The sequence below is a fragment of the Myotis yumanensis genome, unplaced genomic scaffold (assembly GCF_028538775.1).
Source record: "Myotis yumanensis isolate MYYU_CA2020_CCGP unplaced genomic scaffold, mMyoYum1.0.hap1 SCAF_2, whole genome shotgun sequence".
Lineage (NCBI taxonomy): Eukaryota > Metazoa > Chordata > Mammalia > Chiroptera > Vespertilionidae > Myotis > Myotis yumanensis.
Window position 1 is genome coordinate 23,347,033 of NW_027223753.1, and position 25,158 is coordinate 23,372,190.

General features: G+C 44.2%; 1 protein-coding gene and 1 pseudogene across 3 annotated transcripts in view; one reads left to right on the forward strand and one right to left on the reverse strand.

The window, feature by feature from the left end:
* Positions 1–25,158, forward strand: part of AGO1 (argonaute RISC component 1) — a 40,169-nt gene that overhangs the window by 5,515 nt on the left and 9,496 nt on the right. For 2 of the 3 annotated variants that reach the window (XM_070404722.1, XM_070404724.1), the window contains exons 3-14: positions 6,123–6,243; positions 6,706–6,887; positions 7,298–7,434; positions 7,658–7,792; positions 7,943–8,030; positions 8,687–8,834; positions 11,946–12,065; positions 12,429–12,560; positions 12,688–12,821; positions 19,300–19,484; positions 24,698–24,857; positions 25,043–25,133. In XM_070404722.1, the coding sequence (XP_070260823.1) occupies positions 6,123–6,243; positions 6,706–6,887; positions 7,298–7,434; positions 7,658–7,792; positions 7,943–8,030; positions 8,687–8,834; positions 11,946–12,065; positions 12,429–12,560; positions 12,688–12,821; positions 19,300–19,484; positions 24,698–24,857; positions 25,043–25,133 (1,633 nt within the window). The remainder of the gene's footprint in view (positions 1–6,122; positions 6,244–6,705; positions 6,888–7,297; positions 7,435–7,657; positions 7,793–7,942; positions 8,031–8,686; positions 8,835–11,945; positions 12,066–12,428; positions 12,561–12,687; positions 12,822–19,299; positions 19,485–24,697; positions 24,858–25,042; positions 25,134–25,158) is intronic. The other variant, XM_070404723.1, reaches the window with a different exon arrangement.
* LOC139003169 (ubiquitin-ribosomal protein eL40 fusion protein-like) lies at positions 16,110–16,496 on the reverse strand (annotated as a pseudogene).

Genomic DNA, 25,158 nt, shown 5'->3' on the forward strand with positions numbered 1-25,158 from the left:
GTAATCTAATTATAGTGAATTAAAGAATATGTGGACGGTAATGTGGTAGGGATGGTGAGACCAGAAAGCTTTTCCCAGATAGCTTGGCAGTGAAACACGGGGAGAGAGGGAATATGTTGGCTAGAGTGGATTATAGGGGTCAAGTACAGTGCCTAGCCTATTACATTTCAATATTTGTTGAAATGAATGAATGAAAAGTTTTAAAGAATGAGACATGGATATGTTTATAAACTGAGGAGAAGGAGCTAGTGGAGGAGAGGTTAAAGGTACATGACAGAGAGGGGAAGAATGAGTGGGATGTCCTTGCTGAGGCAGGAAGACATTATAGGATACATAGTTGGAGGGATTATCCTTAGAGAGAAGCAGCAATATTTTTTTTTAAATGTATTTTATTGATTTTTTACAGAGAAGAAGAGAGAGAGTTAGAAACATCGGTGAGAGAGAAACATCGATCAGCTGCCTCCTGCACACCTCCTACTGGGGATGTGCCCGAAACCCAGGTACATGCCCTTGACCGGAATCGAACCTGGGACCTTTCAGTCCACAGACCGATGCTCTATCCACTGAGCCAAACCGGTTTCGGCAATATTTCTTTTTTTTTTTTAATTTTTATTTTATTGCTTAAAGTATTACAAAGAGTAGTACATATGTGTTCTTTTTTTCCCCCATTGACCTTCCCCCGGCCTCCCTACCCCCGAGTATCTGGCGTCCATTGGTTATGCTTATATGCATGCATACAAGTCCTTCGGTTGATCTCTTACCTCCCCCCCTTGCAATATTTATTTTTAAATTATATTTTATAAGTATTTGAAAATTATATACATACAATGTAAATAAATTTAAAATATTCCAAAAGAATAGTAGTGAAAGATTTCTCTTGTTGCCCTCATCTCCAGTGTCCTAGTCCCTTTCCCCAGAGGCATTTATTGTTACCATTTTTTGAGTATGATTGTTACCATTCTTGAGTATGCTTCCAGATATTTTTGTTTGTATATGCAAACATATATGTATAGAATATAGAATCCTATATACCTTGTTATACACCTTGTTTTTTTTCCTACTAAACAATATATTTTGGAAAATAAGAATATCAGTACATGCATATCTGCCTCATTCTTTGCTCAATAGGTATTTCATTGAATGTGATGTTATTATAATTTAATAACTCTGTTGAGGAACATTTAGGTTGAGTAAATTTTTGCTACAAAAATGAAATTGTATTAAATATTATTAAATATGTATACATTTTTCACTCAAGTATGAGTGTATGTGTAGGATAAATTTCTAGGAGTGGATTTGCTGGCATAGACCATTTAAAAATTCTGAGATAATGCTAGTTTTTTTAAAGTAAGCTGTACCAATATTTACTCCCTTTAACAAGGTATTAAGAGTGCCTCTTGCCCTAGCTGGTTTGGCTCAGTGGATAGTGTCGGCCTGCGGACTGAAGGGTCCCAGGTTCGATTCCAGTTAAGGGGACATGCTCAGGTTGCAGGCTCGATCCCTAGTGGGGGGCATGCAGGAGGCAGCCAATCAATTATTCTCTCTCATCATTGATGTTTCTCTCCCTCTCCCTTCCTCTCTGAAATCAATTTTTTTTAAAAGTGCCTCTTCCCCATATCTGCACCAATCTAATATATTGTATTTTTTATCTTTGACATTTTGGTAAGTAGAAATTATACTTGAATTTAATTTTTATTACTTTTCCATTTTTTACTATAGAATTTCAATTCATATGAAAAATATTTATCTCATAATTTCATTGAGGGTTTGGCTTCCTTGTTTTTTTAATCCTCACCGAAGGAGTTGGGATATTTTTTCCACTGAGTTTTAGAGAGAGTGAAAGAGAGTGGGGGAAGGAGAGAGAGAGAAAGAGAGAGAGAAAGAGAGAGAAAGAAACATCGGTTGGCTGCCTCCCGCTCACACCCCCAACCAGGGCTGAGGATTGAACCTGCAACTAGGTATGTGCCCCTGGCAGGGAATCAAAGAACCTGCAACCCTTCGGTCTACAGGCCTATTCTCTAACCACCAGGGTTTGGCTTCTATATATATATATTTTTTTCTTTTTTAAATATATTTGTATTGATTTCAGAGAGGAAGGGAGGAGAGAGAGATAGAAACATCAATGATGAGACTCATTGATTGGCTGCCTCCTACATGCCCCCTACTGGGGATTGAGCCCGCAACCCAGGCATGTGCCCTTGACCAGAATCAAACCTGGGACCCCTAAGTTGGAAGGCTGACACTCTATCCACTGAGCCAAACCAGCTAGGCCTGACCTGGAATTGAACTGTGATTTCCTGGTTCATAGGTTGATGCTCAACTATTGAGCAACACCAGCAGAGCTGGCTTCTTTTTTTTAATGAGGTAACATCGATTAATAATAACATAAATTTCAGGTTTACAACTTTGTAATTCAGTATTTCTATATGCTATTGGGTGCTTACCACCAAAAGCCTAGTTTCCACCCATCACCATATGTTTGACCCCTTTATCCACTTCACTCTTCCCCCAACCCCTTCTCTCTGGTAACCACCAATATGTTGTCTGAATCTATGAATTTGGTTTTGTTTGTTCATTTGTTACTTTTTGGTTTATATTCTATGTATGAGTGAAATCATACGGTTTTATCTTTTTTCTTCTGTCTTATTTCACTTAGCATAATACTCTCAGGATCCCTCCATATTCTTGCAAATGGCAATATTTCATCTTTTTATGGTTAAGTAGTGTTCCGTTATATGTCTATATCTATATACATCACACCTCCTTTATATATTCATTCATTGATAGACACTAATTGGTTTTTTAAAATCTTGGCTGCTGTAAATAATGCTGCAGTATACATAAGGTACATAGATTTTTTTTTAAAATATATTTTATTGATTTTTTACAGAGAGGAAGGGAGAGGGATAGAGAGCCAGAAACATCAATGAGAGAGAAACATCGATCAGCTGCCTTCTGCACGACCCCCACTGGGGATGTGCCCGAAACCAAGGTACATGCCCTTGACCGGAATCGAACCTGGGACCCTTGAGTCCACAGGCCGACGCTCTATCCACTGAGCCAAACCGGTTCTGGCGGTACATAGATTTTTTAAATTAGTTTTCATATTTTTGGATAAATACCCAGAAGAGGAATTGCTGGATTAGATGGTAGTTCTTAATTTTTTGAGAAACCTCCATAATTTAGTGGCTGTATCAATTTACAAAACCCTTTGTACATCTTGCCAACACTTGCTATTATTTCCTTTTTGATAATAGCCATTTTAACAGGTATGAGGTGATTGATGTCCCATGATTTTGATTTGCATTCCCCTAATAATTATTGATGTCGAACATTTTTTCATGTGCCTATTGGCCATTTGTATGTTTTCCTTTGAAACATGTCTATTCAGATCCTCTGTCCATTTTTAAATTCAGTTGTTTGTTTTTTTGTTGTTGAGTTGTATAAATTCTTTATATATTTTGGATGTTAGCTCCTTATTGGAAACATCATTTGTAAATATCTACTCCCATTTAGTTGGTTTCTTTTTTGTTTCGTTGATGGTTTCCTTTGCTGTGCCGAAGCTTTTTAGTTTGATATAGTTCAATTTGTTTATTTTTGTTTTTGTTTCTCTTGCCTTTGAAGGGAAATTCACAAAAAGACCACTAAGACCAATGTCCAGAATCTTAGTGCCTATATTTTCTTTATGTATTTTATTGTTTCAGGTTGTAAATTCAAGTCTTTGATCCGTTTTTAGTTAATTTTTGTGTACAGTGTAAGATAATTGTCCAGTTTCATTCTTTTGCATAATAATATCCAGTTTTCTGAACACCATTTATTGGAGAGACTTTCTCCATTGTATATTCTTGGCTCCTTTGTTGTAAATTAGTTGTTCATTATATGTGTGGGTTTATTTCTGGGCTCTCAATTCTGTTTCATTGATCTGTGTGTCTGTTTTTCTGTATTTTGGTCTAATGAGTAAAGTTGAACATATTTTTCAGATGATTAAAAATCATATATGGAAGGATGTTTCAAATCTGAGGAAAGAAAATAAAGAGGCTTGCATATATAAATATGATTGTATGCCTGGGAACTTGGTGGGGGGGACTTTGCATACTATGGTTTACTATAACTCTGTTCAGACTTTTGAAGTTGCCCTTTTTTTTTAGCCTTTATTGTTGGGAGTATTACAGATGTCTCTCCCTTACTCCCCCCCATTGCCCTCCTCCATCCGGATCCCGCTGCTCCTAGGCCTTCACCACCGTATTGTCTGTGTCCATGGTTAATGCATATATACATATAAATTCTTTGGTAATCTCTTCCCACCCCGCCTCTCCCCCCCTTCCCTCTGGAGATTTGTCATTCTGTTCCATGTTTCCATGCCTCTGGTTCTATTTTATTCATCAGTTTATTTTGTTCATTAGATTCCTGTTTGTTTATTTTGATTTTTTAGATTCAATTTTTGATAAATATGTATTTATGGCCATTTTATTATTCATATTTTTTATCTTTTCTTCTTTTTCTTCTTCTTAAAGAAGACCCTTCAATATTTCATGTAATACTTGTTTGGTAGTGATGAACTCCTTTAGCTTTTTCTTGTCTGTGAAACTCTTTATCTGACCTTCAATTCTTATCATTTTTTTAAAGTATATTTTTATTAATTTCAGAGAGGAAGGGAGAGGGAGAGAGAGAGAGAAACATCAGTGATGAGAGAGAATCATTGATCGGCTGCCTCCTGCACACCCCGTACTGGGGATTGAGCCTGCAACCTGGGTATGTGCCCTTGACCGGAATCGAACCCAGGACCCTTCAGTCTACAGGCTGATGCTCTATTCACTGAGCCAAACCAGCTAGGGCATGACCTTCAATTCTTGATAGCTTTGCTGGGTAGAGTAATCTTAGTTGTAGGTCCTTGCTTTTTATCATTTTCAGTCTCATTGTGGTTTCTTCTTTAATTCTCTAGTTGTAGGGCTTCCATTCAGCCAGATTTCAGGTGGTTCTCAATGATGGTTGTTCTCTGTATTTTAGTTGTAATCTTGATGTTGTGGGAGGATGCGAGTACCTCGTTTACCTATGCCGTCATCTTCTAGGGTTGCTTTTTGATAGGAGATAGAAATAGGTTCTGGTGTTAGGAGGTAGTTGAGAAGGTTTGACATAGTCTGTGAGGAATGGAAGTGATCAGGACATGAAAAAGATTGTTGGGTAGCACTGAAACCTAACTGGTTACAGTTGCTTCCAATATACATTTTGAATGTTTTTATCCAGTACTACTCAAAAGCTTTGGTTTAGAAAGTAAAGATGTCAAATGGTTGGATGGTTTGGGATTTTGAAGGATAGATGGATACTGTGTTATCTAAGTGGCAGAGTATAGAATGTGAAATCTAGAAAGAGATAACAATAGGTGGTGGGACCTAAGGGCTTCAGAGAGATGGAGGAGATGAGGTTCTTCTTCCACAGTTTATTCCTATCCTAATTTAGATCTCTTTCCCATCCATATTTTTTTATTATGAGCTTGGGAATTGGAGGAGCCTCAATTCTATTCCTGATTCTGGATAGACCCTAAGATAAAAGCCTTTCTCCCCTTAGTCTCCCTCTCTGTTTAGAAGGCACTCACTCTTTTAAGTCCTTTAGGACCTTTAGTGATGTGAAGACCAGAAGCATCACATGGGAGCATGTTAGAAATGTAGAATTTTAGGCTTTGGTCTAGACCCACTGAGTTAGAATCTTCATTTTAATCAGAATCTGCATTTTAATAAGATCTCCAGATGATTCATATGAACATTGAAGTTTGAGAAGCACAGTGACAGAGCAGATGAGATTAAAGCTGCTAGGCCCTGGCTGGGTGGCTCAGTTGGTTGGAGCGTTGTCCCATACACCAAAATGTTGGGGTTTGATCCCTGGTCAGGGAGCATAAGAGAGGTGGTCAATCAATGTTTCTCTCATATAGATCTTTCTCTCTCTCTCTCTTTCTCTCTCTCTCTCTCAAAACCAATAAAAACATGTCTTTGTATGAGAATGGAAAAAGAAAAGAGTAGCTGCTAGGAGAGAATGTAGTAGATGGAACATTCCCTGACCTTTTAATTACTTCTAAAAGCTTGAAGTGGTAGTCTCTCAGCTTCCACAGGCTGTTCCTATCCCCACAGGGAAGTGGTGGAATACATGGTCCAGCATTTCAAGCCTCAGATCTTTGGTGATCGCAAGCCCGTGTATGATGGAAAGAAGAACATTTACACTGTCACAGCACTGCCCATTGGCAATGAACGGGTAAGGTGGGAGTCTAGACCTGTGTCAAGGGGCCTGGGGTGGGACAGAGCTCATGTAAGCCTGTTTCCAGTCTGGCAGTCCAGAGATCCCTTTCATTCTTTTGTGCTGAGAAAGTGTGTTCTAGGGTGAGGGATGGATAGGTGCTGATGTTTGTTTCACCTACTATATGTCTATCCCTGTTCTAGGCAGATTGAGAATAGACTTAAAATAGACCTAGACCTTAAGGACTTTCTGCTAGGTGTGGTTGAGAGAGACAGAAGCACTGAAACAAGGAGACTGAGCCAAGGTGGCTGGAGACTAAGCTGCATTTACTGTGAAGTTTTCATTGTGAGCTCCTATCAGCTTAAGGGACAGATTCTTAGCAAATCCATGGGGTGGGAGACAGCTGGGGCGGGGCAGGGCAGGGAATGTTGGACTGTGAGAAAGCATTGACAGTCCTTCCCCTCTTTCTCTCTATTGAAGGTTGACTTTGAGGTGACAATCCCCGGGGAAGGGAAGGATCGAATATTCAAGGTCTCCATCAAGTGGCTAGCCATTGTGAGCTGGCGCATGCTGCATGAGGCCCTGGTCAGTGGCCAGATCCCTGTTCCCCTGGAGTCTGTGCAAGCCCTTGATGTGGCCATGAGACATCTGGCATCCATGAGGTACTGGGTATAGTTAGTATCTGGGCTACTAGCGGTGTCAGAACTGCTGTGGGCGTGGTGGGGCAGGGGCGGAGGGGAATGAGCACATATTAAGGTCCTACAGTGTGCTTTTCAAACAAAATATTCTTTGAAACCGTATCACATGCCAAGCAAGTGTGTATATACATTTAGATGGGTTAAATCATTGGTCCTGTCCCTTTTAGATATCTTTGAGCTGCACCCCATCTGTCCCTGCAGGGCAGAGAAAGGGTAGAGACTTCACAAGGTCAGTTACACAACTAGTAAAGGATCAGAGCTGGAATTAAAGCCCTGGTGTCCTGCCTTCCAGGCCAGGGCTCCTCCGTGCCCAGGATGCCTCACAGGGTGGGGGCCTGTGCCCGAGGGACCAGTTCTCTGCCTGTCCCTGCCAGGTACACCCCTGTGGGCCGCTCCTTCTTCTCACCGCCTGAGGGCTACTACCACCCGCTGGGGGGTGGGCGCGAGGTCTGGTTCGGCTTTCACCAGTCTGTGCGCCCTGCCATGTGGAAGATGATGCTCAACATTGATGGTGAGTGGGGAGAGCTATGGAGCCAGGGGCACCCTGAGTCCATTGACCGCACTCCCAGCCTCATCCCTCTCAGCTCTGCAACCATACTCCTAGTCTAATCCCTACGACCCTGTACCCCTCCCCCATCCCATAACCCTATAAGGAAGAGGGTGTAAAGAGCAGTACTTCCATTTATTCTGGAAGACAGAACCTGAGCTAAGCTATACCTACTCTGTCCCCACAGTCTCAGCCACTGCCTTCTACAAGGCACAGCCGGTGATTGAGTTCATGTGTGAGGTGCTGGACATCAGGAACATAGATGAGCAGCCCAAGCCGCTCACGGACTCACAGCGTGTGCGCTTTACCAAGGAGATCAAGGGTGAGGACCCAAGCAGGCAGGGAAGAGAAACAGCCTTACTTTTCCTTTAGCCCTAAAAGAAAATCCCCTGGGGATATGTTCAGGGGAGAGGCCAAGCCTGGGAACATGAGCAACTCGTTTCAACCCTGACAAGCAGTGTGTATATTCTAGGCCTGAAGGTAGAAGTGACCCACTGTGGACAGATGAAGAGGAAATACCGTGTGTGTAATGTTACACGCCGCCCTGCCAGCCATCAGACGTAAGTTGACAGGGCTGCTAAGCTATACCATTAGTGGAAGAGGACAGATATTTCAACACACTCCCTTCACTCCCTCCCGTTCCACCACTGACCTTGTGAATAAGTCTTGGACTGGCCCTGTTTTTGAATAAGCTGTGGGTATTTGTCACCCCTGTCCCAACCTTCCCAGGTCCATTGATACTCTCCCTACCATTTTTGCCTTCTTGGTCTCCATCTTTCCTCCATGGGCCTTTGCCATAGATCAGGCATCTTCCTCTTACTCTTCCATCAGTTTGTAAATGTTAGCATCTCTTTCAACTTATATTTCCTCCTGAAAAAGAAAGCTCCTGGGCTAGATCTTGGGAAAGCTCTCACTGATTTAATCTACCTTCTTGACCTCAGACTATACTGGACTATGAGCACCTACTGTGTGTCAGGCTTTATGCCCAACACTGGAAATACAGATGAGTAAGGTCAGGTCCTGTTGGTTGTGGAACTTGCTGCTCAAATCTTTGGCTTCTCTTTTGGAGCCCTGTATTGCCTGCTTTTCCAAGAGTGGCAGTACTCTAAAGAGTCTGGATAGTGATAAAGCCAAGTCTGGGGCTTCCATGGTTGTAGGTCTGGAGAGGTGGGAATCAGTCCTGAGCTCTGACACCTCCTTTCTTTCCTCCAAACAGGTTTCCCTTGCAGCTGGAGAGTGGACAAACTGTGGAGTGCACAGTGGCACAGTATTTCAAGCAGAAATATAACCTTCAGCTCAAGTATCCCCACCTGCCCTGCTTGCAAGTTGGCCAGGAACAAAAGCATACCTACCTGCCCCTAGAGGTGAGGCTGCCAAGTAATGGTTGGGCTGGGAAACAAGCATTGTATCTGCACACTGATCATCAGAGGTCTGCTTTCTATTTGTAATCTCTCATCTTCATTTTGAAGTTTGGGAAATTGACATTCTGAGAGATATGAGGTCATTCTGTGAAATGTAGGCCTCATTCTTACCTGCTAAATTGTTTTCTTATTTCCAATACTGCTCTCATGTTTTTAGGGCTGCCAGGCAGAGGTGAAAGCTGTATTTACTGTCTAATAAGTGATTAATTAGTTTGTTCAGGACAGAGATTTCAAATACCCACATTCATGTCCTCTTAATTTCTCTTTCCCTGTCTTCTGAAGTTCAAGGATGTGAAAAAACCTAGAGATACAAGTGTACCTTATTTTATAGAAAATGAAGATGAATGTTATTACCTACTAGGATAACATGAATCCTATTTTCCTAATGATCAATGTGTTCTTTTTAAAAAAATTTTAGACCCAAGATTTGTTATATTTTTATGTTTCAACAGATGTTTAAAATCCTGCAATTAAAGACAGTAGTAATATTTCTTAAGTTATAGAATACAAATATGGAACTATAGGGATGCATTTGGTTAGATAGACAACAGACAAAATGTCTACGGAGAAACTACTGCTGACTGCTTCATTGTCTAGTCCATTGCTACTTAAAGTGTGGCCAGTGGACCAACAACATGGGTACTATACAGGAGCTCATTTGAAATACAGATTCTCAGGTTCCACCAGACCTATTGAATCAGAATCTGTCTTTTAACAGAATCCAAAGAGGATTCATATGAACATTAAAGTTGGAGAAGCACTAACTTAGGCTATTGTCTTACTTTGTTCCAGCAGCAGGAGTCAAATAGGACCAAAGCTCAAGCCTTCTGTGAGCCTCTGGGATTTCAGAGCTAACTAGAGGGAACTGGGCTGAAGAGAGAAGAGATCCCAAAACCCAAGAACTTTGACTTAGTTAATAGGTGCTGATGCACAGAAAGTGGGATGAAGGCAATATTTTCTCTGAGATATAAACAGAAGTCTTTAGGGATGATCTCAGCTAAGTAGATAGGCTTTAGATAATATCTACTACCAGTTGAGATTTGTTAGCAAATTGACATTACTTCTGTTTTGTTTTGTTTTTAAATCCTCACCTGAGGATATGTTTATTGATGAGAAAGAGGGAGTAAAGAGAGAAAACATTTCTCAGTTGTCTCCCATACACCCCAAACCAGGGATCAAACCTGCAGCCTAGGTATGTGCCCTGACCTGGAATCAAACCCACAACCTTTTTGGTATATGAGACAATGCTCCAACCTACTGAGCCACCCAGCTGGGCAATATTACTTCTGTTTAAACAATACTTTCCAAGGTGAATAATTTATACAATGACTTATATTTCGACATTTACTATTGTTTATTTAACAAATATTTATTGGGCTCCTATTATGTGTCATATACTCTTTTAGGTGCCAGAATGTAGAGATTAACAAGACAAGGTCGAAGCTGTCATGGAGCTTACATTGTAGAAGGGAGAGATAGATAATAATTGATAAATAAGATAGTTTCAGATGGTGGTAAGTGCTATAAGAATAATAAAACAGATTGAGGGGATAGAAGTAAGGGTGGAGGAGGTAGGAGAGCCACTTTAGTTACTGTGGTCAGGGAAGGCCTCTTTTAGGAGACATTTGAGCTGAGTCCCAAGTTATGAGATAGAATCAACCTTGTAACAGCCTGAGGAAAGAGCCTTCTAAGCATGAGATAAGTAGCAAGTACAAAGGCTCTATCTAAACCAGCAGGAAGCTTGGGTCTTTTTAAGAGATAGACAGAGGCCATAGTGGCTGGCATGTAGTATATGAGGGAAAAAGTAGTAGGAGATGATTTTAGGGAGAGGTTGAGGGTCGAGTCATGTAGGCTATATAGCCTGGTGGGATTTTTTTTTTTTAAAGAATAGCTTTTATCAAGATATAATTCAGATACCATAAAATTCACTCTCTTAAAATGTACAAGTCAGTGGTTTTTTAGTATTTTCACTGTTACGCAATCATCACCACTAGCTGACACTAAAATATTTTTACCATCCCCAGAAGAAAGTCCATAACTATTATAGTCACTATTCCTTTGCCCCCACACTTTCCCTTCCACCCTTAGTAATCACTAATCTATTCTGTCTCTGTGACTTTGTCTATTTTGGATATTTCATATAAATCAAATTATATAATACTAGAGGCCCGGTGCCTCTAGTATTATGGGGGTGGGAGTCCCTCAGCCTGGCCTGCACCCTCTTGCAATCTGGAACCTCTGCCTGACCTGCAGGGATCGGGCCTAAAGTGGCAGTCGGACATCCCCCGAGGGATGTAGCAGTACGCCAATCGGCAGGTGGCAAGGGAGGAGCCCGAGCCCGAGCCGGGCCAACTGCACAGCACCGCTCTCACTCCTCCTGGCCCGCTTGCCACCATTGGAGAGCTACTTTACTACCTTATGAATCCAGTTTGTGCATATTGAGTTTTTTAGTGTTCAGAAGAGCTCTATACTGGGAGGTTTTGTAAATAAGTTATCCTGCAATTTATTGAGTTTATAGTGTTCTAGAATGGTACTCAGTCCTTTAAGTGCTTTATTTTATTTAGTCTGCAAACAACCCTATGAGATTGTTACTGTTCTCCCCATTTAACATATGAGACTGAGCCCAGATCTGGTGCTGGATCCTTAGCTCTCTTTTTTCTTTTTTAATATTCAGAGAGGAAAGGAGAGAGAAAGAGAAACATCAATAATGAGAGAGAATTATGATCGGCTGCCTCCTGCGCACCACCTCCTACTGGGGATGGAGTCCGCAATCTGGGCATATTCCCCAACTGGGAATCGAACCATAATGTCCAGCTTCATAGGCCAACACTCATTCACTGACCCATACCAGGTTGGATCCTTAGCTCTTAATCACAAAATGGCTATTTTGTCTTTGGTATTGCACATGGATATTTTCCAACTTACCTGTATGCCCAAAGAATTTTGCAGTCCTCTTCCCAAGGCTGACAGCCAAGGTCTCTTCTCTTACTGTGGGACTCAGTATAGGATGGACTGGACTCAAGCCAGAACTAACTGTCTTCCTTGTTTCCTCAGGTCTGTAACATTGTGGCTGGGCAGCGCTGCATTAAGAAGCTGACCGACAATCAGACTTCGACCATGATAAAGGCTACAGCTAGGTCGGCCCCAGACAGACAAGAGGAGATCAGCCGCCTGGTCAGTGGGGCTGCAGAGAAACATGTGCTCGATTGCTCAGTCACTGGGGCCCCTGGTAGCATAGATGCTTTTCTGCCTTGGCAGGACTCTCGGGAGGACACACGTCTAGATTTGTTGCCTGGGACTCCATAGGACTGCTCTTGCTTCTTGACCCTGTAGCTACTTTGCTTCCTATTTCTCTTTCCCTTTTATCTTACTTCCCTATGTTATCCCCTCCCACTTTCATCATCTTCCACTTTCCCTCCTTTTTTAGGGCTATTTCTCGCCAGTCTCAGCTGCCCAGGGCATTCTACTTGGGACCCAGAGGGTGAGCATTATTGCCAAGCTGCTACTCTCCTGAGAGCCCCTTCTTTTGTCTTGTAGATGAAGAATGCCAGCTACAACTTAGATCCCTACATCCAGGAATTTGGGATCAAAGTGAAGGATGACATGACGGAGGTGACAGGACGAGTGCTGCCGGCGCCCATCTTGCAGTATGGCGGCCGGGTGAGCAGGGTCAGGGCCAGACAACATCTCTGGGGCATTTTGGGAGGAGGTTGGGTTGTATAGCCAGGGGCTTTTGTTCCCCTACCCACCTGGCTTTACTGAGGCTCACCTGGGCGCCCCCTTTGCCTATCTCCAGAACCGGGCCATTGCCACACCCAATCAGGGTGTCTGGGACATGCGAGGGAAGCAGTTCTACAATGGGATTGAGATCAAAGTCTGGGCCATTGCCTGCTTCGCACCCCAAAAGCAGTGTCGAGAAGAGGTGCTCAAGTAAGGAGGACTGGGTGTATGGATAGCAGGGTGGGGAAAGGACCCTACAGTTGCCTATTTCCCTTATCCCTATGAGGCCAAGATTTGATCTATAGTATGCTCTTGCTTGTTGGTTCTCAACCTTCCTAATGCTGCGACCCTCTTATACAGTTCCTCATGTGGTGACCCCCAATTTCATTGTTACAAATTGAACATAATTAAAGCATAGTGATTAATTACAAAAACAATATGTAATTATATATGTGTTTTCCGATGGTCTTAGGCGACCCCTGTGAAAGGGTCGTTCGACCCCCAAAGGGGTCGCGACCCACAGGTTGAGAACCCCTGCTCTTGCTAATTCTTGACTCTGCTTCCTTGTGCTGTCTGGCTCAAACTTCTACCTGTTCCTTTTCTGCCAATCTGTGGTCAGAAGTTTTGGTAAGGAGCCCTATCTGTTCAGAGATGATTATTTCAAGGCATGAACCTCCTAAGACAGGTCTGAATTATTTTATTGTTATAATTATTAACATGGTAATAAATAATAGTAATGACTATAATGTTTATGCCAACATTTTACGTTTTTTAATTTCATCTTCATAGTGAGCAGGTGGTGGTATTTCCATTTTCAGGAAACTGAGGCTCAAAGAGGTTAAGTAACTTGTACAAAGTTTGCATATCAAGAAAAGTGTCAGAGTTCACAGCAAATCAGATCGGAGGCTTCAAAGCTTTCTTTCCTAATTGGAAACAAAAAAGAGTAGCTTATTCATCTGATCCTCTGAGTTGTCCTCTCCTGTGCACAAAATGTATTAGGTCCAAGTAACCTGAATTAGGTGAACATGAGTTATAAAGGTCTCTGCATGAATAGACAGCAATGACAAAAGTGATACAGCCAAGTGGTTTAAAGAAACAAGTAAGGGGAGTAAGTCTTGAGTGAGTGAATGAGTAAAGAGGAAGAAATCAATGACTCTTCCCCTGCAGTCTTTTTTCAAAGATAACTTTATTGGGATGTATTTCAAATATCACAAAAGTCACTCATTTAAAGTGTAAAATTTGGTATTTCCTGCCGTTTTTGAAGTGGTAGTTTCTTAATTCTATGGATCTGGGATGGGGTCAGTGTACTCCAAGGCTGAGGAAGAGTTGGAATTGACCACTTTGGACAGGTATGAGAATAATAGAGATATGTGCCCTGGTGGGATCAGCTGGCCTTGGGGTTTTCATAAGAATTATTTAAAGCAGCCCCTGATGAATGTGGGGTCTCCAGCTGCCCTGCTCTTCCTTCTCTTTTTTCCCCTCACAGGTACCCAACTACTACCAATACAATTATAGTTTCTTTTTAGCCCCATTTAAGCCAGGCTTCTTCTAGCCTTGGCTTAGCATTGGAGGGCTGGCTGGTCCTTAGCAATATTAGAAAGGCTCCCAGCTCTCTGCCTTCATGCCTTTGTGTCATCTTGTTGATAGCTTTATTCTCCATGTGCTTCTCTGTTACTCCCGTGTCTTTCCCTTGTCCCATTATTTTGACAATCAGTCCATAGGGTCAACCCTTAGAATTTTTCTTTCAGTTAAAGAAGTCCTATACTTCAGCCATATATCACTTTTAGCATAGGATTTCAAGACCTTCCCCATTTTAAACTTCTAACATTTTGTGGCCAGCAGCACTGAACATAATATCCCAAATGATCTGGTAGTGGGAGAAGATTGGGACTACCACTTTTCTTGGAGAAAAGGCACACTATTAATGGAATCTACCAACACATTGGTTATTTTAGTTGCAGTTGGTTATTGCAATTTTAGTTATTGCAGTTGTATATAATGGAAGAGAAATGGAAAAAATACTGTTAATAGTTCATCAGAGCCCTGGCTCTTATTTACATGAAAAAATGGTTAGGTTATATTTCTTTATTCTAAGATTTATTTTGAAATATTAAAATATATATAGAATTATATGGCAGACACCCATGTATTCATCATCCCAAGTTTTATCTTTTTTTTTAAGTAGATAAAATATTATAGGTAAATTTTAGATTTCCTTTATATACTCCAGCCTGGTCCCATTCCTCCCTTCTGATGCAGCTACTCTCATGAATTATTGTAATCTTTCTATCCAATTTATACATTTTAAATACCTATATGATATAAATTATTTTATCTTTTTTTAAAATATATTTTTATTGATCTCAGAGAGGAAGGGAAAGGGAGCTAGAGATAGAAACATCAATGATGAGAGAGAACCATCGATCGGCTGCCTCCTGCATGCCCCCCACTGAGGATCAAGCCCACAACCCGAGCACATGCCCCCGACTGGAATCAAACCCGGGACCCTCCAGTCCGCAGGCCAACGCTCTATCCACTGAGCCAAACCAGCCAGGGTGATATAAATGATTTTAAATTTTACATAGCAGTATTATACAGTATTTGTCTTTCTTTTTTTAACTAAATATGTGAAAAATACTTATTTTCTCACTATATAGGTTTTTTAATCATATTGACATTTATACATTATATAATAGCATCCTCTAACCGAGGGGTGGGGAATCTTTTTCCTGCGAAGAGCATTTGGATATTTATAACAACATTCACGGTCCAGCCAATTGATGTTTAGCAACTTAAAAATTAGCTGTCTTTGTTCAAATTAAAATAAGGTTCCAAAAGCCCTGGCCAGTGTGGCTCAGTTGGTTGGGCGTCGTCCCATACACCGAAAGGTTGCCATTTAAAATTAGCAACTTAGCCGAAACCGGTTTGGCTCAGTGGATAGAGCGTCGGCCTGCGGACTGAAGGGTCCCAGGTTCGATTCCGGTCAAGGGCATGTACCTGGGTTGCGGGCACATCCCCAGTAGGAGGTGTGCAGGAGGCAGCTGATCGATGTTTCTCTCTCATCGATGTTTCTAACTCTCTATCTCTCTTCCTTCCTCTCTGTAAAAAAATCAATAAAATATATTTAAAAAAAATAAAAATAAAAAAAAATAAAATAAAATTAGCAACTTAAAAATTAGCCTGCTCTATTTGGTCAAACATCTCACCTTAATGCCTTGACAGAGCCACACCAAATTATTTCGCAGGCCTTATATGGCCCACCCCTGCTCTAAACAATTTGCTTTTTTCTCTATTTGTACCTTATTACTTTTGATCTAAATGCAGGAGTCTCACAAATTAAATTTCCTGCTGTTCATTTCAGTCTGTAATTATATTTATGTAGCTTTTTATTTTTTTTTATTGCTCCAGTCAACAAAAGAGAAATTTTATTGAGGCCCCAGCGTCATAGGGTTCAGGCAGAAGGCTGCCCTGTAGACCCAAGGAGTTGGTGGAGTGGCCTTATTCAACTTTCTTCTTGGGGCGCAGGTTGTTGGTGTGACCACACTTCTTCTTGCGGCAGTTGACAACACGGGGGTGCAGGCGGGCATAACACTGGTGGCAGATCATCTTGTCGCAGTTGTACTTTTGCATGAGCTGGCTGAGGGAGGGTTCGATGATGCCACCCTTCAGACGAAGAACCAAGTGCAGGGTGGACTCTTTCTGAATATTTTAGTCTGAGAGAGTGCTGCCACCCTCTAGCTGTTTGCCCGCAAAAATCAGATGCTGCTGGTCAGTTGGGATGCCCTCCTTGTCTTGGATTTTAGCTTTGACATTCTCAATGGTGTCACTGAGCTCAATCTCAAGGGTGATGGACTTGCCAGTCAAGGTCTTCACAAAAATCTGCATTCTGCATTTACTGGGGAGACTGTTCCTCTGCCTCATTTGTAGCTTAATTTTTAAAATCTATTGCATGTGTAACCTTTCTTCCAGCTTTACCTCCCTTTCCCAGGGTAAAGCCCTAAAACCAAAGGAAAGAGGCTTGTTTAATCTTTCTCAACCACAAAGAACAGGAGGGGAAGAGATAGCTCATTTTTACTGAGCATCCTCCTATGTTCCAATCAGTATTGAAACCTTATTATATGTATTTTTAAATATATTCTAACTAGTGACCCGGTGCACAGATTCGTGCATTGAAAGAAAATTAATTAGAAGGTGCCCAGTAGGGCAGAACTGGGCGAGATGGGCCAGACAAACCTCAGAGCCAACCTCCCGCGGTCCCTCCCTGGTGTCTGCGTAGTGAGCGGGGGCCCTCCAGTAGGTGGGGTCCCTCTCTCCAACATCCCCCGAGGGGTCCTGGTGTGCAAGAGGGCATTCTGCAAAATTGCTGTCGTACAGGGTTGGAACGCAAATGCAAGTGTGCAGTAACCAGATTTGGGGCCAACAGTGCCCCAGCAACAACATAACCCACGGCCGAAGGTGAAATCACATGGCCTTGCGAGGAATCGGGCTCCCTCCTCTCTGGTTTCAGGGTGCGTCACCCGAGAACCGCCGCTGCAGAGTCACTGCAGCTCAGCAGCTCCTGCATTGAGCATCTGTACCCTGGTGGTCAGTGCACATCATAGCGACCAGTCAGATGGTTGGACACTTAGCATATTAGCCTTTTATATATATATATATATATATATATATATATATATATATATATATATACACACACACACACACACACACACACACACACACTAGAGGCCCGGTGCACAAAAATTTGTGCACTCGGGAGGGAAGGGGGGGTCCCTCAGCCTGGCCTGTGCCCTCTTGCAGTCTGGGACCCCTCGGGAGATAACGACCTGCTGGCTTAGGCCTGCTCCTGGGTGGCAGAGGGCAGGCCCAATCCCTAGGTGCAGCCCCTGGTCGGGCTCAGAGCAGGGCTGATTGGGGAGTTGGGGCGCCGCCCCCTGTCATGCACAGAGGAGGGCGGATTGGGAGGTTGTGATGCCACCCTCAGTCATGCTCAGGGTAGGGCTAATTGGGGGGTTGGGGCACCGCCCCCTATCACACTCAAGGCAGGGTCAATGGGGAGGTTGCGGCACCACCCTCTGTGATGCACAGAGCAGGGCCAATCAGGGGGTTGGGGCACTGCTTCCCCACCCCCCCCCCCCACCCCCCCCCGTCACGCACAGAGCAGGGCCCATCAGGGGGTTGGGGAGCTCCCCCGTCACGCACAGAGTAGGGCCGATAGGGGAGTTAGGGCACCGCCCCCTGTCACACACACAGCAGGGCGGATCAGGGGGTTGGGGCGCCACCACTGTCACACTCAGGGCAGGTTCGATGGGGAGGTTATGGCTCTACCCCGTCACAGACAGAGCAGGGCCCGTGGGGGGGGGGGGGTTGTTGGGGCGCCACCCCCTGTCACACACAGAGCAGGGCCGATCAGGGGGTTGGGATGCCACACCCTGTCACACACAGAGCCGCAGGGCGATCAGGGGGTTTGGGCCCTGCACCCTGTCACGCTGATCTGGTGCCAGGAGACCTCTTGGCTCCGCTGATCCCGGTGCTGGGAGGCATATTACCCTTTTACTATATAGGATAGAGGCCTGGGGGCCGGCTGGTTTGCCCTGAAGGGTGTCCTGGATCAGGGTGGGGGTCCCCACTGGGGTGTCTGGCCAGCCTGGATGAGGGGATGATGGCTGTTTGCAGCTGGTCACACACCCTTCAGGGTGGGGGTCCCCACTGGGGTGCCTGGCCAATCTGGGTGAGGGGCTGAGGGCTGCTTTCAGGCTGACTGAAGCTCCCAACCGCTCCTTTTTTTCTTTTTTTTTTCTTCTGGGCCAGCTTTAGCTCTGGCTCTAGCTCTCAGGCTTCCGCTGCTGGTTTGTTTGCCGTTCTATAATTGAAACAATGTATAACTTCAGCTCTGAGATCCCAGCCGGCTATATTTGTTACTAAGTTTCAAACTGCCAGCTCAGAGGCCTGCAAGGCAGGCGGGGAACGCTGGAATCTGCAGTCACTGGAGCAAGCAAGCCTCATGTTCGCTTCCAGCTGCCTGGCTGCTGGTCGCCATCTTGGCTGACAGTTAATTTGCATAAGGATATGCTGATTAGCCAATGGGAAGGGTAGCGGTCGTACGCCAATTACCATGTTTCTCTTTTATTAGTGTAGATATTTATTTATTTTTAGAGAGAGAAGAAAGGAGAGGGGAGAGAGATAAACATTGATGTGAGAGTGAAACATCAATTGGCTGCCTCCTGCACGCCCCCTACCAGGGATCAACTGCAACCTGGACATGTACTCTGACTGGGAATCAAACTGGCAACTTTTCAGTGTATGGGATGATGCCCAACTGAGCCACACTGGCCAGGGCTGTTGGAACCTTATTTTAATTTGAGCAAAGAGGACATCTGCCTATTGCTATGCACTTATAACAGCATAGGAATAACTGCTTTAATGGGACTTGGCGAGGACACTGAGAATTCCCACAGGTCCTTTCTTTGGGCTCCCTCAGCTTTCTGCTTGTACCATTGAACACAGCAGGCTCTGTCTTGTCTTAGTGAAATATAAATGTTTTAGACACTAGCTGTGATCATGTCTCATTTATTTCAGAATCTCTTAGTGCTTGTCATAGTGATAGGAACCTAAGATGGAAGCATTTGATCAAAGGTTTTAAAATGGGACTTAACTGACTCCTGTCATGACCATATTTGTCCTGCAGAAACTTCACAGACCAGCTGCGGAAAATTTCCAAGGATGCAGGGATGCCCATCCAGGGCCAGCCTTGCTTCTGCAAATATGCGCAGGGGGCAGACAGCGTGGAGCCCATGTTCCGGCATCTCAAGAACACGTACTCTGGACTACAGCTCATTATTGTCATCCTGCCAGGGAAGACGCCAGTGTATGGTACAGTTCTCTTGGAACCATGATAACGATGATAGCCCTCTTCTCATGATAGTTCCCTGGAAGCTCCAAGGCAGGATTCAGTGTGGATTCTTGGCTCTAGCCAGAGCTGAGCTGTTCCTTAATGTCACTGCTCCCCTTACAGGAGAAATACCAGCTTGTATGAGCCGTTGAGTCATCCCAGGTCCTGCTTACCTGCTCACACTCCTTTCCAGTAACATTTATTGGAGTCCTCTGTGTGTTGGTCTTTATGCCAGGCTAGCTGGGCCAGATACAGAGATGGGTGGGTCCAGATTCCTGTTCTTAGAAGAGTATTGTCTGTTAGGATGTAGTGCAGCACACCCAAGCAGAATGGGTGGTGGTTCTATTATTGCCTGGGAATTACTTGAACTTTTGGAGAAGCTTTTTCTTTCTCCCTTACTTCTCTTTTAAGAATAGGAATGATTATATACATCTTTGGCTCAGTACTTTTACTCCATTTTTTCTGTCTTCTACTTCTGCTTCAAATGAAGAGGTATCTCTCTTCTTACCTTACTCAACTTGTGTGTGCTTTTGTTTCTATGCCATTCTGCTACCTCTGGGACCTCATACCCTTTAAGCCTCCAACATCTTCAGATTTCCCATCGTAGAGCACTTTACCACAACCCACTATTTCATTTATCTTTTGTCATCCTATTTTCATAATCAAACTTTTTGTTGTTAATCCTCACCTGGGGCTACTTTTTCCATTGATTTTTTTTTTTTTTTTTTGAGAGAGAGAGTGATAGGGAGGGAGGAGGAGGAGAGAGAGAGGGAGAGAGAGAGAGAGAGAGAGAGAGAGAGAGAGAGAGAGAGAGAAAGAGAAAGAGAAATATCAATGTGAGAGAGACACATTGGTTGGTTGCCTCTCACACACAACCCAGCTAGGGCTTGGGATTGAACCTGCAACCTAGGTTCGTGCCCTTGACTGGGAATCAAACCTATGGCTTTTTGATGCATGGGTGGACATTCTATATCACTGAGCCACACTGGTGAGGGCTTAATCATACTTTTGAATGAGTACACCTAATTCTTCACCAGCCATTTATACTTTGCCTCTTTCATCTGTTTTACTTCTACCTTTCTCTTAAACCTTCTCTGCAAAGCGTCACCTGTAATCTTTCTCAGTTCTTTTTTTCTTTTTCCCTAGGTATTTTCTCCTGTCTCTTCTTACTTATTTTTGTCATTACCAGGAGTGCCTGGTTATTCTCCAGATTTTTGTACTCTATCTTCCCTTTCTGTTTACGTTCTAGTGAAATTCTCATGCATTCAGTTGCTTCAGTCATCACTTATTATGTTACTAGGGGCCCAGTGCACGAATTTGTGCACCTTGAAAGGAACTGTGGGCCACAAGGCTGGAGTGGGCACAGGGATGGGTCTCAGCCCATCCTCTGTGCCCCCGCCCAGCCCCTCCCACCGCGACCCCCGGTCCCCTGTCTGCCGGGAGCCCCGCTCCTGCTGCCACTGCTCCCATGCGCTGACTGCGCCAGCCCCGCTCGCACCCGCTGATGTCGCAGAGCGATTAGGGCCGGCGCCAGCAGTGGGTGCGAGTGTGGCTGGCACCATCAGCCAGTGCAAGCAGCAGCTGCTGCCCCGATCGCTCCTCAGGAACCGGGGGTGGGGGGGTGGGGGTGGAGGAGAGGTCCTTGGGAGTGATTGGGGCTGGCAGCCGCCACTCGCATCCACTGATGGTGCTGAGCGATCAGGGCTGGCAGCAGGTGCGAGTGGCGGCTACTGGCCTGGACCACCCCTCAGGAGCAGGGGGAGGTGGAGAAGTCCTGAAGAGCAATCAGGGCCGGCAGCCACTGCTCTCACCCGCTGATGGCGTTGAGTGATCAGGGCCGGTGCCAGGTGCTGGCAGCAAGTGCGAGTGTTGGCTTCGGCGCCAGCAGCAGGTGCAAGGACCGGGCAGGACCTTGGTGCGTGGGAGCAAAGAATTTTCAGTTACCACCAGAGGCTTACCCCGATGACAGTGACTGGCACTCCGCCTTGGTCTGGCGCCCCTGCTCACCTGCTCCACCATCCCGCCGTGGCTGATGCCTGCCATGTTCCATGCGCACCCCCTGTTGGTCAGCACACGTCATAGCGACCAGTTCGGTTGGTCCGCCGTTAGGTCTATTTGCATATTAGGGTTTTATATATAGAGATAATGTATTATTAAAATCTTTTTTTTTTTTTAAACATATTTTATTGATTTTTTACAGAGAGGAAGGGAGAGAGAGATAGAGAGCCAGAAACATCGATGAGAGAGAAACATCGACCAGCTGCCCCCTGCACATCTCCCACCGGGGATGTGCCCGCAACCCAGGTACATGCCCTTGACCTGAATCAAACCCGGGACCCCTCAGTCCGCAGGCCGACGCTCCATCCACTGAGCCAAACCGGCCTCGGCTATTATTAAAATCTTGATCTGACTCTTGATCTGTCTGCCTCTCCCATCTGTCCCTTTGACCTCTCTCCATTATTTTATCAAGATTTTATTTATGACTTACTGTGTGAAACATTCCTAGATCCTGAACACTTGGCAATGAAAGGAAATGCAGTCTCTGCCTGTACAAAATGTTTTGGTGGACCATCTCTTTAGTAGCTTGTCTTCTCTGTCTACAAGTAAGCCTTTTTCTTTACCTTTCTCTTCTGTGTTTGGCATTACAATTGCTCTGGATACCTTCATCCAGACTTTGGAGGCAGCCTGTCTTCTCCTTGCTTCAGCTCCACTTGTTCTTTTTCACAGTTTTAAGATATATTTCCTGCTCTCCACCCATACTTTTCAACTTAGTTCTAACATTTCTTCTTAAATCTTTCCAGATTATGGTATTGGATGAGACATTTTGTAGCCGTACTCCCCCCAAAATTTCATTGGTCCCCATTCACAAAATAAAAGATTTTCAGAGCCCTGATCTTAGTTTAACCTTTTCAGCTTTATCTTGTACTTTTCCCATTGCCACATATACAGGAAAGACCACATGTCCTGGAATTAGATAGAACTAGATTTTATTACTGGCTATCCCAGTTTACTGGCTTAAGCAAATTAACTAATCTTTCTGAGTCTCATGAATTAATTATATAAAAAGCAGCCTCTAACACAATGCCTGCCACATAGTGGATCAAAAATGTCAAACTCGCGGCCCACAACAAATATTTTTGTGGCCCAGCCAATATAATCGTATGTAAGAAATATTTTAATAAAAATTTCATAACTTAATTTTTACAATATCCTCTTATAAATAATCTTCTTCTGTTCTGCAAATATTGGGAGTTCCTGAAGATTTAGGTCTAAGCTCTCTTTTTATTCTTTTCTCTTCCTTGATAATCCCATCAAGATCATGCCTTTGCTTACTGTCTTTACCTAAGTATCTCACAGATGTTCATCTCCATTTGACTACTCTTCATATATATATATATATATATATATATATATATATATATACTTCTTATATATATTCTTCTTATATATATATACTAGAGGCCCGGTGCACAAAAATTTGTGCACTCGGGTGGGGGGGTGTCCCTCAGCCCAGCCTGTGCCCTCTCGCAGTCTGGGACCCCTCAGGGGATAACCACCTGCTGGCTTAGGCCTGCTCCCCGGGAGATTGGGCCTAAGCTGGCAATCAGACATCCCTCTGGCAGCCCGGCAGCCCTCGGGGGATGTCCACTTGCCAGCGGGGAGCAGACCTAAGCTGCAGTCGGAAATCCTTAGTGCTGCTGAGGAGGCAGGAGAGGCTCCCACCACCACCGCTGTACTGGCAGCCATCAGCCTGGCTTGTGGCTGAGCAGAGCTCCCCCTGTGGGAGTGCACTGAACACCAGAGGGCAGCTCCCACATTGAGCATCTGCCGCCAGGTGGTCAGTGTGTGTCATAGTGACCAGTCATTCCCAGTCTTTCTGCTGTTAGGGTCAGTTTGCATATTACCCTTTTACTATATAGGATTGAGGCCTGGTGCACCGGTGGGGGCTGGCTGGTTTGCCCTGAAGGGTGTCCCAGATCAGGGTGGGGGTCCCGCTTGGGTACCTGGCCAGCCTGGGTGAGGGGCTGATGGCTGTTTGCAGCTGGTCACACCCCCTTCAGGGTGAGGGTCCCCCACTGGGGTGCCTGGCCAGCCTGGATGAGGGGCTGATGGCTGTTTTCAGGCTGGCCACACCCCCTTTAGGATGGGGGTCCACACTAGGGTACCTGGCCAGTCTGGGTGAGGGGCTGAGGGCTGTTTTCAGGCTGGCTGGCGACTGAAGCTCCCAGCCTCTCCTTTTTTTCTTTTCTTTTTTTTATTCTGGGATTTATTTACCTTCTATAATTGAAACTTTGTTGCCATCACTGGAGCTAAGAGCCGGCTCCAGCTCCGTGGCCACGGCCGGCTGAAAGCCGGTATCTGGGGTTTGTTTAGCTTCTATAATCACATTGATCAGCTGCCTCCTGCACACCCGCTACTGGGGATGTGCCTGCAACCAAGGTACATGCCCTTGACCAGAATTGAACCTGGGACCCTTCAGTCCACAGGCTGACTCTCTATCCACTGAGCCAAACCAGCTAGGGCTACTCTTCAGCTTTTAACTACTATGCCCAATTGCCTAGTTGGTATCCTTACTGGGATGACCAAAGAGCACTTCAAACTCAAAATGTTTAAAAAAGAGTTTATGATATATCTATTCTAATACGAAAGCAAGAAACACAGAAGTTATCCATAAACATTATTTTCCCTTATTCACATATATAGTCTCTCTTGACTTTATTTGCTTCTCTCAGTCTTAACAACTGTCTTCTTAATATAAGCTACTCTCATTTCTTCCCTAAGTCAGTCCCTTTGCTCTCCTTCATAGTTACTTTGGCCTTTTCGTTTCTCAGACATAAAATGCTATCTCCTATCAGAGTGCATTTTGGCATCCTATTTCCTCTGCCTGGATTGCTCTCTCCCAAACTCCCCCTCTTTTCCAAGTCCTTTTGTACCTTTCAGTTCAATCAATACTTAGGCCTTTCCTGGCTAGGTTATTACCCCCTATTATATACTGTCATAGCTCCATTAAGTTTTTTATTGTAGCATTTATCATTGTACTTTTCATGATATTTAAAATTAATCACTAGGTAGTAAGCACTATAAGAGTAGGGATCCTGTGTGTTTCTGGTCACCATTGTGGTCCCTGCCTGGATTCAGTAGGCATTCATTCAGTATTTGTGAATGCACTAATCAGTTCTCTCCCTGCTCATAGCTGAGGTGAAACGTGTTGGAGACACACTTTTGGGAATGGCTACACAGTGTGTGCAAGTGAAGAACGTGGTGAAGACCTCACCTCAAACTCTGTCCAACCTCTGCCTGAAGATCAATGTCAAACTTGGTGGCATAAACAACATCCTAGTCCCACACCAGCGGTATGAACTCTGTTGCCCATCTGCCCTTGTCATGCAAGGTACCGTTCTGGAAATTGATGAAAAGATAGGGTCCTGGCCAGGCAGAGTGAGTCAGGCATAAGGAAGAAAGGACCAAAGTGGGTGCTAGGTGGTGCCAGGAAGAGATGATCTATCTCCTCATCATTTGTTTTCTCTTCCTTGTTCAGCTCTGCAGTCTTTCAACAGCCAGTGATATTCCTGGGAGCAGATGTTACACACCCCCCAGCAGGGGATGGGAAAAAACCGTCTATCACAGCAGTGAGTGACACTCCAGCTTCCTCAA